At 35.8% G+C, this 14,216-nt stretch overlaps 1 protein-coding gene across 1 annotated transcript; it reads right to left on the bottom strand.

Moving 5' to 3' along the window:
• Positions 1-1,273: 1,273 nt before the first annotated feature.
• On the bottom strand, positions 1,274-12,811 carry LOC148870795 (DNA replication factor CDC6B-like). The gene is made up of 16 exons (XM_088967874.1): positions 12,296-12,811; positions 12,007-12,193; positions 11,549-11,769; positions 11,028-11,102; positions 10,846-10,949; positions 10,462-10,568; positions 10,253-10,312; positions 9,033-9,106; positions 5,132-5,182; positions 3,330-3,379; positions 2,906-3,038; positions 2,383-2,472; positions 1,976-2,038; positions 1,787-1,882; positions 1,590-1,679; positions 1,274-1,494 (listed from the first exon to the last, which is right to left on the bottom strand). The coding sequence occupies exons 1-16, from the start codon at positions 12,560-12,562 to the stop codon at positions 1,462-1,464; spliced, it is 1,701 nt and encodes a 566-aa protein (XP_088824000.1). The 5' UTR covers positions 12,563-12,811; the 3' UTR covers positions 1,274-1,461.
• Between the last annotated feature and the right edge of the window lie 1,405 nt (positions 12,812-14,216).

Here is a 14,216-nt window from a genome sequence, read left to right as displayed (position 1 = left end):
GAGGCCGGCAACACTCGCATACGGGAGATCAACATTCCTTTTGGTTACAACAAGCTATGATAAGGCATCCCTAAGACGATCAAGCAAACACCCGAGTACACTAATTAGATCCATGTCTTGCCCTTGACACGTGTCCACAGGGAAACTCGTAAGGGGACGTATGCATGCGCCACGCAAGATTCCTTAGGAGAAAGGAAACCTTGTCCTTAAAAGGGATCTCGCTAAACATGTGACGAAATCCTAATGGTGCTCTCTTAATAACCGGCATAAAGATAAAGATTCTCTTTCCTAATAGGAAAAATATATTTTTAAATCATTCTCCTTATAACCTTGGGGTCTCTATAAAAAGGGGAGCGAGCAACCCTCCCCTACAGAAGGACCATATAGCTCTAAACCCTAAGGCTTCTCAAGGGAATTTCTCTCTTCTCTCCTCTTCCTCTCCACTCTTCCCCACCATTCTCTCTAGATTTTTGGAGACTTGACAATCCGACGATGAGAGTCCTTATTATTTACACTTTGACATAGAGCTTGCAGGACATTTTTAAAATTTGTGGTGAGTTTAAGAAAAATGTTAAAAAAGTCATGGTGAATTTTAGATAAATTCCCTAAAATTTATTTCATTTTATAAATTTTTGGACTTAGACAGAGTCAGCAGTTTGATTGAATTGTATTAATTTGGTGTTATTGTCATCGTTATTTTCTTGTTGGGAACCATCACCGTTGGTTGATTATTTATTGGTCGTGTTAACCGTTGAAGCAGCTTACACATGAATATATTCCTTTACTGCATTCAGCTTGCTTTCCACAGAACTGTTTATGCAATCAGATCGGGACATCCGTGCACGTACGTACTCTAGTCTCCAGCTAGTGAATATTTTCAGCTTTCAAGTTCTTAGAGGGAGAGGACTTGACCAAACTTTTTTCTGGGTGGTTGTGCCAAATGATTATCAACCGAAATGATGAAGCAGACACGTGAAGGGAAAAGCGACAGAAAGTCAAGAAAGCAAAGAGAATCAGGAAGAAATAAAAAGGACAACTTGGGCCGTGGTTGAACTTGAAGGTCATCTGAGTATAACTTTTTAGTACTCAAACAGCATTAGGTGGGAGAAATTTCATAACAGCTCAAGTGACTCTTATTTTAACAAGTTTTAGTTCAACAATTTCAATCGTTTTCAAATGGCCCCCGAGGAGCTTTAACCTTTAGAACAATCGATGCTTCATGCTTGGACAGTGCAGTCACCAGAAAGCAACTTTGAAATTCAAAGGCTACATATTTCCATGATAGAAAATGTAAATTTCATTTAATAAGCAATGAATGATAATTATAATACACAACAATTAGGAAACCTTTTATATTATACATGAATACTGAAGAACATTTGAATTTCTTGGGGAACAACCACTGCTCGAACCCTTGTTCAGTTGAGAACGTCCACTGCTTGTATGCTAGATTGCTACGCATTAGTGAAGACAATTCCGAAAGAATCGTATCCCCTGTACCAACAAAGATTCCATTAAGAATACAAAGTTATACCAAAGAAATAGGAATCTGGAAATGAAATGCAAATATTCAAATGTCATGTCCACACCTGCAAGGCAAAAGTAATATCTGCTTCATCAATTTTTAACGTTACTCTCCTTAATCTATCCTCTCGAGATTGGCAAAGTTTGAGAAGACCCTGCATTATTATTAAACTGGTAAGATTGCTGGAGAGTACTTAAAGTTCATTATGTGGAGAAAAGAAAATTAACTCGAATAGAGCTATAGAGCTATTGTATTTTTTACCTGGTCACTGAGCACTCTACACATATTTGAGAATTCCAGAATGCCCGCAGGGGGGATTAGTGCTGATTTACAGATCTCGGAGTAAGATTTATTAAGCTGCACCAGGAAAACAACTTGAACCATCAGCTGTGAACATATTTAAGACAACTTAATTATCTAAATATGAAACTTGTGGGGAAGGGAACATACGTCTCCAATGGTAGTGTCTTTCTTTCCCTTGCGGAAAAGCTTCACCAAAGAGCAAAGTATCATCTGCAGCACAGCAGTTTTAAATTGATAAATAAGAATTCATCCCTTCCTTAAGAAAGGTACTAATGCTATGAAATATATGGCATCATTTTTATGTCAAATGACAAGTCTTATTTTCTCAAATTTAGTTCTAAATAGATTTTTTTTTTCGATCAATGGTTCTAAATAGATATTTTTTAATGCAGAATATGGTAGGGTGCAAAAATTCTACTCTAAATCAAGGTTTCTAAGCCAGTAGAAACCAGCAACTTAAAATAGCTAAATATTCCAAGCAACCGGTAGCCATTGAAAAGTTCATAGAGAAATTTAGTTGGGATTGATCATCCAGAAGTCTGATTTTAACTCACCTGTTGATGCTGTGGAAGAGACTGTATGGTGTCCACTATTGCTGACTTGAATGTCCTTGATAAAGCAATGGCCATATGATCAACCCTCACCTACATGTATTTAAAATGACTAAGATAATGGTTCCCAACAAAGGCTATCATTGGCATAGAGGACCATGAACTAGTAGATTCAACAAGTAAATAATTTTCTTCATAACAGCCACTATTTCAGCACAACGATTTACCAGTCAGATTGAAGCACAAAGTTTAATAGTATTAATGAAACTAATTTTCCAAATCAAATATATAATATCACCAGGTTTTAGTATAAGAACATGTCAAGGCAGTTTAACAATTTGAAAGTACCCAACACTTTAAATAGTTAACAGTCAATAATAGTCAAGTTCTGGTGCCATAATGTCATCCCCTTTTAAGTTTTCATTATTTTAAGACTAGATTAAGATGAAAGAGGACAAGTGCCTAGACTGATAATAATGTCAAAACTTGGGTGTAATAATTAGGTACTAGAAGACTGACAACTTACAATGTTAATTTCTTGCTTCAACAATTCTGCTACCGGAGATATCGGTTGACCAGGTGATGCCTGCTCAGCCTGTAACAAGCTTGTACTACCACTTTGATTTTTCAACTCTTCTTCTAGCATATCAATCGCATTCCTGAAGCACAATGTACATATAACTTATTCATGTCCGAACATTGATGTTACATGCAATTTTTATATGACCTTTTGAAAAAATTTACAATTAAATGAAAGATCATGAAATGGAAATAAGAAACATCGAGACTCAGAAAGCTGGATGAATTTACTCATGCTTACTGGATGGAGATAAATGAAGGAGCGGGAGGGGGGCAGCCAAGGGAAAAGGGAAAGACAATATAGAATGCATCAATACAAATTGGTCCAACCACAAATCCCAACAATGAATCATTTGCAATGGAACACTGACCTACAAACACAGAGAGCTTTCCTCATATCTCCAGATGCAGCTGCAACACTCTATTATATGGCATTATGGTTAGAAACTTTTCATGGTAAAATGCAATATTATACTCAAAGGGTCATTACTTCAATGATGTAAAGATACCAGAAGAAGACAAGTTATAAGGCTTTGCTTGTCATTAAAAAAAAGGGAAAAAATAAATTCATATAAGGCTTTGCTTGCTCCAAAGTAAACTAGTATTTTTTTAATATGCAGGCTGGCATCAAATCACAAAATCCAAGATATACAAAATCCTACTTAATCACATATGGAAAAACAAGTTTCATACATATATGAGAGGAAATCAAGAAATCCATGAGCTACTTTGTTAACATGTTTGATCTTTTGAACAATGAGATGATGAGAACAATGAGATCAATGATATGATGAGAACAATGATCTTCAGAACAGTGCAAACTCCAAGAATTGCATAATTGATATGATGAGACCAATGAGACCATCTAAAATGGTAAGTCTGGATTGTCATCCGGTTTGTGTTTGAACCATTGCACTTCAACCATGAGATCAACATAAAAAAGGAAAAGGGGCAAGAGCAGTGCATGCATGAGAGAGATAGGAGGGTCATGGTTTTATCATGTATCAAATGTAAAAGATCCAATATGCTCTTAGGAGTCAAGTCTTCAATTTTTTGGGATAAAATATAAAACCTACCCTGAGTTTTCTGACAATCTTATAAACCTCCCCTATGTTTTGATTTTAGCAGAATCCTCCCCTATAGTTTTGAAAAAAGCTATAAATACCTCCCTTCCATTAAAGTTCCGTTAACTTAGAAGAGGAATTTACTAAAATACCCTTAGTAGGTTTCAGCAGGATTTCAACAGGCAGTTGATAATCTTAATTTAGATTCCATGTTTGGTTTCTCTAGTTTGTCAAGATTTTTGCTCTTGGGGATCAATCCGTGTGGAAGGCAATGCCTTTGACTTTGCTCATGTTAAATTTAATAAAACAATCCAGGTAAGATTGAGAGAAATAGGTTGGCGCTTAATACTTAATAGAACTTTGAAATTTTATTTTATTTTTTCTTCTGTTTTATGATTTGAGATCGTGTTAGGAATTTCTTTGACCACTTGAAGTACTGTCACGCACATTATATGAACGCATTATAAAGATGAGTTCAGTATGGTTGAAGCTTTTTGGGTAGATTAAATAGTTCTGAGAAATGGCTGTTAAATTACTTAAATAATAAAAGGAATCGCTTAGAACCATTTAACAGGCATCTCCACGAAGTCTCTAGACAGTGGGTCCTATTTGCCTGTCACCTGAAAAAAAAAAACAAAAAATGAAAAGAAAAAAATAAGAAAGAAAGAGAATGAAGAAGAAAGAGAGAGAAGAATAAAAGAGACGGGAAATTAAAAAAATGTGAAAAATAAATAAAACAGAGCAAAAGGAGAAAAAAATGAGTGACGATTGGTTACCTCAATTGAGAAGTGGAAAAAACAGGGGTAGGAGAGTGGTTTGCTACAGTTACTACTTCAAGGGTAAATCTGGTATTTTAAGAAAATTAATGTATTACGTTAGGGTTTTCGGCCAGAAAAAATAAGAGGGAGGTATATGCACCATTTTTCAAAACTATAAGGGAGGATTCGGTTCATATCAAAACACAGGAGATTTATAAGATTGTCAGAAAACTCAGGGGAGGTTTTTGTATTTTTACCCCTTTTTTTGATAATTAGGAGTCAAGTCTTCAATTACAGACAAGCATGCACAGGAGAGCAAAGATGAAAGATTAGAAGTGAAATTGGACATACTCTTGCACAAAGCTCCAATGCTTGAAGTTGAAAGACATCATATGGAAGAGCCTAGTAAAACAGCAAAAATACACAGGTAATACTGGAGAAGTTCTTTTTGCTCTTTATATAATTCTTTGGAAAAGTTAAATTACACTAACAATGAAAAAGAAAGACAATACAAACAGAAGCATGGTACAAAAAATCAGTCAAATTTTGTGCAACAAACTAGACCTCAACCTAATCAAAATTCGCAAACAATCTCAAAGTCTGTTATATTATTTGTTTTTATTTTTTTGTGATATATTATTTCACAAGATCTGGACCATTTACCTAAATTGCTTGTAACATATCTGGCTTGCAAACTGGTTCAGAACCAATTTGCAAGTTCATTTGCATTAGTTCAGTCCAATAGAAGAAAACCTAATATATCTGTCATCTTAAAGAAATATGCACAAAGAATGAGTCCTATACATTACCTAAAAAGCCTAAAATATTGGTGATTTTAAGAAAACCTATTAATTAGGTAATTTTGTAGGAAGAATGGCTTATATTAGATATATTTGGAACAAAACCCTAAAAATGGGAACAAGAAAAATCTTCCATTGATTTCCTACTATCAGTTTGCACGAACCTAATGATATTGAAGTCGCCTCCTATACACCAAGGAATAAACCTTCTGCCTCTAATTTGGTTTAGTTCCTCCCAGAAACCCAATCTCAAGGAATCATCATTTGGTCCATAGACACCCATGATCAATCCCTAGACACCATCTCTTCTCAGAAATTCAATAGAAACTGAAAATCCCCCTACAAAAAAATAAATGAATAAATAAATAAATACCTATACCAACTCCAGATCACCAAAATCCCCTGCTATTCCACAAGCATTTAGACACTTCCAGTCACTTACTGTTGCTGCTTCTAAAATCCCAACAAATCCAGATATATTTGTCCCTGCACAAAATATAAAATCATATGCATGTTGTGTGCAAGTCCATGTCGTCAGGTGTCCAACTGTATATACAACATTTAAGTTGGTAGCTATCTCATTTCTATTTGCGATCAGTTGGATGGACCTGCTACTACATGTCATAAAATCTTCATTAAGTTCTTCTTTGCTTGGTTCTCAGTTATTGTTTAGATCTGCATGTCTCTAAACAATATGATTTTTCTGTTGACTTTTATATATAACTATATTCTGCTTGATGCTTAATCATTCTGAAACTAGCTAAATCTCTAGGAGATACTGATTTTGGTACTGAAACAGCCAATCTGGCTCTATTTACTTATTAAAATATCCATTTTTTGTATGGTGTTTCCATTGATACCTCATTTCAGTATTGAATTAACTAGCATGTCTACACTATTTGATTGGCTACAAATCCAAATTTCACTAATTGAATTTCATGGAAATTCGATTTTTCCCTATGTTTGCCATGTGGGAAATGGAATTCCTCTGTGAAATCCACTTCCTCAGTTGCCACTCTTTCTTGGAAAAAAGCCTTCTTTTTCAAACTATCAGACTGCTTTCCAAGTTGTTTCCTAGGTGAAAAGGCGAGTTGTCTCATGCCTCTGACCCCCTGCTTGCTGGTCAATCATTGGCATTCACCAACATCTACTTCCTGTATTTACTGCAAACAATGGAAATGGTTGTCCTATTCATATACTATATGTTCAATTAAATAGAAAGAAATCAATATCTTATGAAATAGTTTTTTGGAAATTCTTTCAAGCAAAACCATTTCTTTACTTGACTTCGATTTTCACCCAACAAAAATGAGCTGTCAGGCAGATGCAATGACCTTCCTTCTTTAACCGGCATTTTTTAGAAGTGTCTCCTGTTTTCTTAATAACTGATCTCTTTAATGTACAGGATGAAACAGGCACTTACAAGAACCTCTTACAGGAGATAGCACAAAGAGTTGGAGCAGCATTGCCTCTATATACAACTTTCTGTTCGGGTCTTGGGCATCTACAAGAACCTCTTATAGTATTAATGTTATTATTGTTATTTGTTTGGGTTCAATCAACACATAAATCAATGGCATAGTCTTGAACCCTTTACGACTTTAAAACCTGAACTGATAAGAAAAAAACTTGAAGATTTTATCCAATTGATACACAGGAACAATCAATAGGACTTCTTCATCTTCCTAGGACCAAAACAAGAGCTCAGCTCTTATGTTTCTATGCTTTCTTTCCCTTCTGATGTTGATTTCCTATCTTTTGATGTGGGATTTATATTTATTTCATGAGGATAATGGTAATTATAAGTTAAAGATTACTGCTTATAACCATGAAACCTAGGGAACTACCTTAGGATTTATATTTTTTATTTTAAAAATTCATCACCTAGGCACCCACCAGGCACCTTTGCCTTCACACCTTGAAAACTATGAGGCAGACCCTTTCTTTGTTGAAGCTCAAATGTTTCTGTATATAACTAAAGTCTACTACATTTTAATATTGAGAAGCTTATTTCTTCTTTCTTGCAGAAGTGAGAATGCATACTTCAATTACAATTGCTACTCTTGGGAGATTTTTTAGATGAAGGGGGAAATTGGGCAAAAAATCATTAACAGTTCATCTGAAAACTCTATTCAATCTTAATTGACTCAAATTAGGGGAAAAAAACCATTTTCTCTCCATTCCATCATGTTTATGATCATTTTCCTTATCTTTCCATGCACCACTAGTCAATTCCATAAAGAAGAATTGATAATGCCCCTAGCTGCATTCCTAATTCAAAATATAATGGATGATCAAAGAGGAATCACTTCCAAATAGGTTTCAAATTGCAAGAACAAGCACCGGAAGGTCATGTTCAATACCGAACCTCACATTCAACAAAGGGTGAGGGCAGGAAAGAGGTATGGAATTCCATCATTCACATCCCCACCCAAGTTTGTTGTAACTAAATCCACCATATCCTCCTCCCAAGTCTTGAGTTCAGGAACTATATTACTATGGTATTTAGCATAAAAAACCCCTCAGTGGTGCAACCAAGCCGTGCATGGTCTAAGCAAGATATGAAAAACACCACAAGAGTGCCTAACAACCAAAGGACCTGTTATCGACTTAATCTATTATCATCCTTAAACCCAACCAATAATTTGATCATTCAAATCCCTAATTTTCAAAGACTTGAAACACAAATTCCCCCCAAAGCTCAAAGTTTCATTAGTTTTATTGTGAAAATATTACAAAATCATAAAAAACAAAACTGTTAAAAATAACAAATTCATAGAGACAATTTCCCTTCACCACAAAGCCACATTAGGGAAATTATAAAAGAGAGTGTTACACTACAAGGTTGAGAATATTGAAGGGCCAATGAAATTTAAGGAGAGGCATATTTACATCTAGGAAGTTTTGTTTTCCACCAAGAAATTACATGGACCTCAGGCAATCCTTGCATTTTGCACTATGATGTAATAATCGCATCATTTATATTAAAAGCCAATCAGTGAAGTCCACCCAACATGTGATCCTGTTGACCGGAAAAACATTCTCCTTGCTCTAAATTAGCTTTGAGCCCTTTCCCCCTATGATATTTTTATTTACCAACTAGTTACAATTACAAACAATTACCCTAAAGAAGCATCTTATTACTATAACCAGAAAAGAGTAAACACACTGTAAATACCAGGGGAAGATAAGTACATGAATTAAAAATTATCTGATAGGGAGAGCAATTCTTAAATCAATGGAGAGGATTATTTTTGTGGATTTTGTAAACAAGTGAACAGTGATCGTACTATATATAAGCTGTATATACTATATAGGAGCTGATCTTGTATCCTGTTTGAGGGAAGCTCTCCCTCCTTTTGTGTTTTATATATCAATATTATTTACCTTTCAGAAAAATATCTGATAGCTAAAAGACAAAAAGGGCAAGTAGAAAATATGAACTACCATACCGTGAGTCTTTGTTGAAGAATCCTGAGGATCTGATCCTTAGAGTAGACCCGAAAAGTTACAAGTATGATTTCACCTAGCATGGGGATGAAGAGATGAGATAGAAACTAAGTACCAAGTTTGGCATAGAGAGAAGCTAATTTAAGTACAGCAATATGGTACAACAAGAAAGCAATATTCCACTAAAGCTCAAGAATTGCCTTAGAATAAACAAAAAACTAACAGTTGTAATCTTGTATGGCATCAGAATATCAGGAGAGGGACAATAAAAAAGCTCTTTTAAAACAATATGGACATGTTTATGAACTGCAATAAAGCATGATGGATGCTGAGAACGTTATTCCAGAAGAATAGAAGGCAGAACCTTTTTGAAATTTATTTCAGTAACCAAATTTGTTCAGCAGAAGACCTAGGAAAATAACAATGGATGTTAAATAGGAAAAACTAGAAATTCAATTTCCTAGTTCCACTTAAAGACCTACTAGTAAAGTTATTAATGATGCTTGAAAGATGTCTACTGGAAGAGGAGTACTAGAAAGCAACACAGAGCACGCAGTGTTGCTTTGCCACCCTGCCATGAAAGAACAGCATTTACTTACTTTTAATTGGTCCTACAGGTTATTAATATTCTATTAAAAAGAAAAATAAAGAAATCAAATCCATTTTACTTACTTTTAACTGGTAACTACAGTTTATATATTCAGGCAGGGAAAATTAATTGTTTCCAAAAATCATTCTAGCTAGAAATAAAAGTAAAGGGCAATTGTGTTGAATAAGATCAGCTAATAGTGTGGCTGATGCTTTGGCAAGGAAGCAAGTAGGTAGAGGCCAATTGTGCTGGGGATTGATTCCCCAGGGGGAATTTATAACATGAAAAGAAGGAAAGAATACAGGGGTGGGTTGGGTAGTAGAAGCTGACCCAAGCTTGGGGTGTTTTCCACTGTGTATACTCATACAACATTTCCCATGATAATTGATAAAAGGATAACTGTTATTAATGATAAAATACGGATAAATAAGATGATAGAGAACCTAAACTGCTTCAGTGGTTGGTCAATCACCGGGATGAACTATGTATGCTAGCAGGTTTTGAGAAAAGAATCCTTTGACAAGATAAAATTCAATAAAAGATTGACATGGTGAGTTGGCTACTAAAAGGAATAAAATATATTTCACAAGTAGTTGGATGAAAAAATAGAACTTCTAAAGTTAGTAAGCTCACAATTCAATGGTTGAAGCTTTGGCAGAAAGCGATCAGCCAGGTCTATAGCATTTGCTATTCCTGAAAAGGCAAGAAAGAAATCAGCTTCTTCAGCACTTAATGATGCGATGTACACAAACAGATGGATGATATATTATTTAGGACTATACCTATTAAAATGAAAGAAATTTTATTTACTTAAAGTTGTTACCTTAGATTTGGAACTGTACCTATTAAAATGCAATTGGAAGATGGAAGAGTTGCAAGCATGAAAAGATCATGAAGCACAGTACGATCTCTGGTTATTAAATAATCCAACTCATCAACAATTAACAGCCTGAAACAAGGAGAAGTTGATGAATGAAGCAACACATTTAAAACCATTCAAATTGGAAAGTAAGCAGTAAAGCAATTCATACATACAAAAAAGAAGGTACTGTATTAAAATCTCAAAAAGCACAGCTAGAATATGATATATGCATTAAAATCTCAAAAAGCACAGCCAGAATATGATATATGAATTACAGATATGATATATGTATTAAAATCTCCAAAGCATAGCTAGAATATGAAACAAATACAATGAAAGTATAGGAGGGTAAGAGTGTCAGTACATCATTTTTTCACAGGATGACTGCTTTTGAGAAAACAATCTCTGGAGGTGCTGAAGTGGTGAAGTCCCATTTATTTTCTTCCGGGGATGAAGCTTTTCAAATATCTAACACGGCCGCAGAAAATTAGTACATTCAACATGTAGATTTCCATAGTACATAGAAACAACTCATGACATGCGTACCTTAAGGAAAATTTCATTTGTGTTTGAAAGAGAAGTACAATTTATACCCAATACATCTGGTGGTTGAAATCCTGCCTGACAATGAAGTCAACATAGGAACCTGGTTTAGTCTAAAAAGGAATTTAGAACATAATGCAGAGCAGGAGAAACATATACATGCACAACGCACCCAACTTCCATCTAGAAAGACCTATGCATACACATATGATATAGCTGAGACTCACGGATAGTTGGTCCATTTTAATGGAGATGCTTATAAGTCGAGGATAAAACCTGACCGTTGGGTAATCTTAACTATCCAATCAATTATGTACTATTGGGCTGTCACAGTACATGGAAAACGCATCTCCCATCCCTCAAACAAAGACGGAAGAAGAAAAGAATATTAACAAGTCATCCATGAATATAAAACGTGAGAACAATAGCTTGTCTCAGCAAATTTAATTCATATTTTGTTTCCAGGATGATAGCTACCAGCGTCTCAGCAGCCTAAACAACCAAATGAAAAATGAATATAATACCTCTTTTGCCCATTCAACCAGTAGCTCTTTAACTTTGTTTATTGATAATGTTTTTCCCGTCCCCGGACACCCAGAGATATATAAATTCCCAGCTTTCTTCTGATCTATGCATGATTTGCAGAAATCCAATATCCTTTTCTGTTCCTCCTCCCGGCACACGATGGCACAAGGTGTTGTTGATACATGCAATGCTTTTTTCACGGCACTCATCTGATCAGAATCTTGATATAGATGAAAATATAAAAAATGGATCAAGATCAACAGAATATGCATCGCAGATTATAATCAACACCAAGAAGAAAAGGCATCCTAAAAAAACATTTCGAGTTTCTAAAAGGGGTAATGGATAGAGAACAAATCAAGATCATTTACAGATACTCTAACTGAGCTCAAACCAGATCCTTCTTTATTTTTTAAGTAGGGTATTATCAGAATATCTACAAAAATCAAAAGCTTACCTTTGGGATTCCATATTGGTTTCTGAGGAAGACTATCATACAATCTTCTCCTAGTGGATTTGGGTGATCCAGCAAGCTTGCCGCCGGATTCTTTTACAGCTTTGGGTGATTCGGCGAGCTTATTATCAGACCCTTTGCCAGTTTTGTGTAATTTGACTAGCTTATTACCAGATTTTTTGCAATTTTCCTGCAATGATTAGAAATAGTGCCAACGTTAATGAAGGAAAAAGTTAGGTTAGAAGTTGAAAATCAATAAAACCCAAATATAGAACCACCCGTTGGAACTCACGTTTGAAACACTATTTGGGCTGCTTTTGATGCATCTACGAGGCGATTTCCATTTATCCGGCGAACAGGGCTTGGAAGGAATTGAGACTGGACTGTCATGGTTAGTTGCGGATCTCAATCGCCTTTTCTGGGGTGTAGAATATCCCTTTGATCGAATCTCGTCAGGTTTCTCCACCTTCGCAGATTTCTTTTCTTTGTTTTCGTTTCTGCCAGCAAAATCAGAACCACTGTATAATTCAGAGTACCCATTTCCGACTAGACTCGGCATTTTTACGGTTTGCTGAACTCAGAAGAGATGCAATTTCAGAGAAAAAAAAAATGAATCGCTAGGATTTGTATATGCAGATGATAGTGGGCGGGGTTGTGTTCTCTTAGACATTATAAAGGTTTTGAGCGGGAAAATTAACGGCAAGACTGCAGTTCCCGCCACAGAACCACTCACCAACTTCGTAGGGGTGCAACTTGGGCGGCCAGGGCGGGCACAGCCCAAGCCCGAAAGGATTCAGCACGAAATTTTACACGGGCCCAAGAATCTGCGCTTTTTTATTTTTTGGCTGAGCCCAGGCCTAACCCGTAGTCCGAACCTGGCCCAAGTAAGCCCAACCCGAGTTTATTTACTTGCATATATATATATATAAGAGCAGGAAAACTTTCTGCTCGACTTCAGTTTCCAAGCGCCTCTTCAATTCCTTCTCTGAAATTCAACAGATCCCATGTTTTCGTTTTCTTTTTTTTTTTTTCCTTTTGGAAATGCTTGAGATGAATGATTTTTTTTTAATTTATTCATGTATAACTCTATCAAATTAATCAATAACCAACCTAATTCGCTTGTGGGATCTGGGCGGTCCGGGCGGGGGGACCACCACGGCTCCTCTCTTCTCGAGAGGTTAGTTCAATAAGTTCAATGAATTCTTTTTTTATATGGAAGTGAGTCAAAGAGCTCAAAAATCATATATATATATATATATATATATATATATATATATATATATATAATTTTAGAATAGATTCATTGACCAACCCGAGTTGGACCAAACCCAAGTGCATCAAATTACAATATAGGTTAGGGTTGGAGAGATCAAGCTTGACCTCGGGCTTGGTCCAAGCTCAGGCTTTAAGCCCAAATTTTAGGGTTAGGTTGGGTTGGCCATAAACCCAACTCAACTTGCCTAACTTGTACCCCTACCATGGCATTGGTTCAAAAAAAAAAAAAAAGTGAGTCCATATCTACTCCCAACACTATGATCATAACAACCATCTCAATAGAACATAATTGTGCCATCTTGTCATGGGGCTAATCGTTAAGTTCCCGTGTGGCGCTCAATTGTGTCGAAAAGACTTATGAAACAAAGTGACAGGTGACAAATACAACAATTATGGTGCACAAATTAGTCAAAATGCACTTTATATTGCAATTTAAATAACAAGCACAAGCATATAAGTTTATGTCAATGGGGATCTCATGCTTAACCTTTACACATTTTTAGTTCCATTCAGCTACTTACCTCTCTTCAAAGAATAACTTAAGCTTTTGGGAGAATGACATAAGGATACATGAAGGGCATTGAAAAATCATATTGATAATTATAATAATGCCATTGACATTCTCCAATACAAAATACATGTATAGCCCCACCCAAGATAGACACTGACACTCTGTTCGCATGCCCATTAGATGGCAAGGTAAAGGGTTCATTTGTGACAATGTATCAACTAATACGAGTAGGAAACACAAATGGGCAAACCACCGCCACTCAAAACGAGTTTGCATCTGTGCCCTACATGCATATCTTAGCATGCATTGAAACCATTTACCATATTTGTCCTTGAGAGATGTTCCAAAATACACCATTGGGATATACTGTGGGGCGTCCACAGGGTGTGCTCTGGGGCACAAATGCGAATTCACTCAAAACCCAAAA

This window comes from Nelumbo lutea, chromosome 2, assembly GCF_056320005.1.
Source record: "Nelumbo lutea isolate HS-2025 chromosome 2, American lotus-T2T, whole genome shotgun sequence".
NCBI lineage: Eukaryota > Viridiplantae > Streptophyta > Magnoliopsida > Proteales > Nelumbonaceae > Nelumbo > Nelumbo lutea.
Note: the sequence above shows the minus strand (reverse complement) of the source record. Positions and strands in the feature narration are given on the sequence as shown.

Excerpts from the sequence above, each read along its gene's own strand:
- LOC148870795 (XM_088967874.1), bottom strand. The coding sequence starts at position 12,562 with ATGCCGAGTCTAGTCGGAAATGGGTACTCTGAATTATACAGTGGTTCT. Across the intron at positions 3,039-3,329 it reads AAAGCTCTCTGTGTTTGTAG|GAATGCGATTGATATGCTAG; the intron begins GTCAGTGTTCCA and ends ATTGTGCTTCAG. Across the intron at positions 2,473-2,905 it reads TGAAGCAAGAAATTAACATT|GTGAGGGTTGATCATATGGC; the intron begins GTAAGTTGTCAG and ends AAATACATGTAG.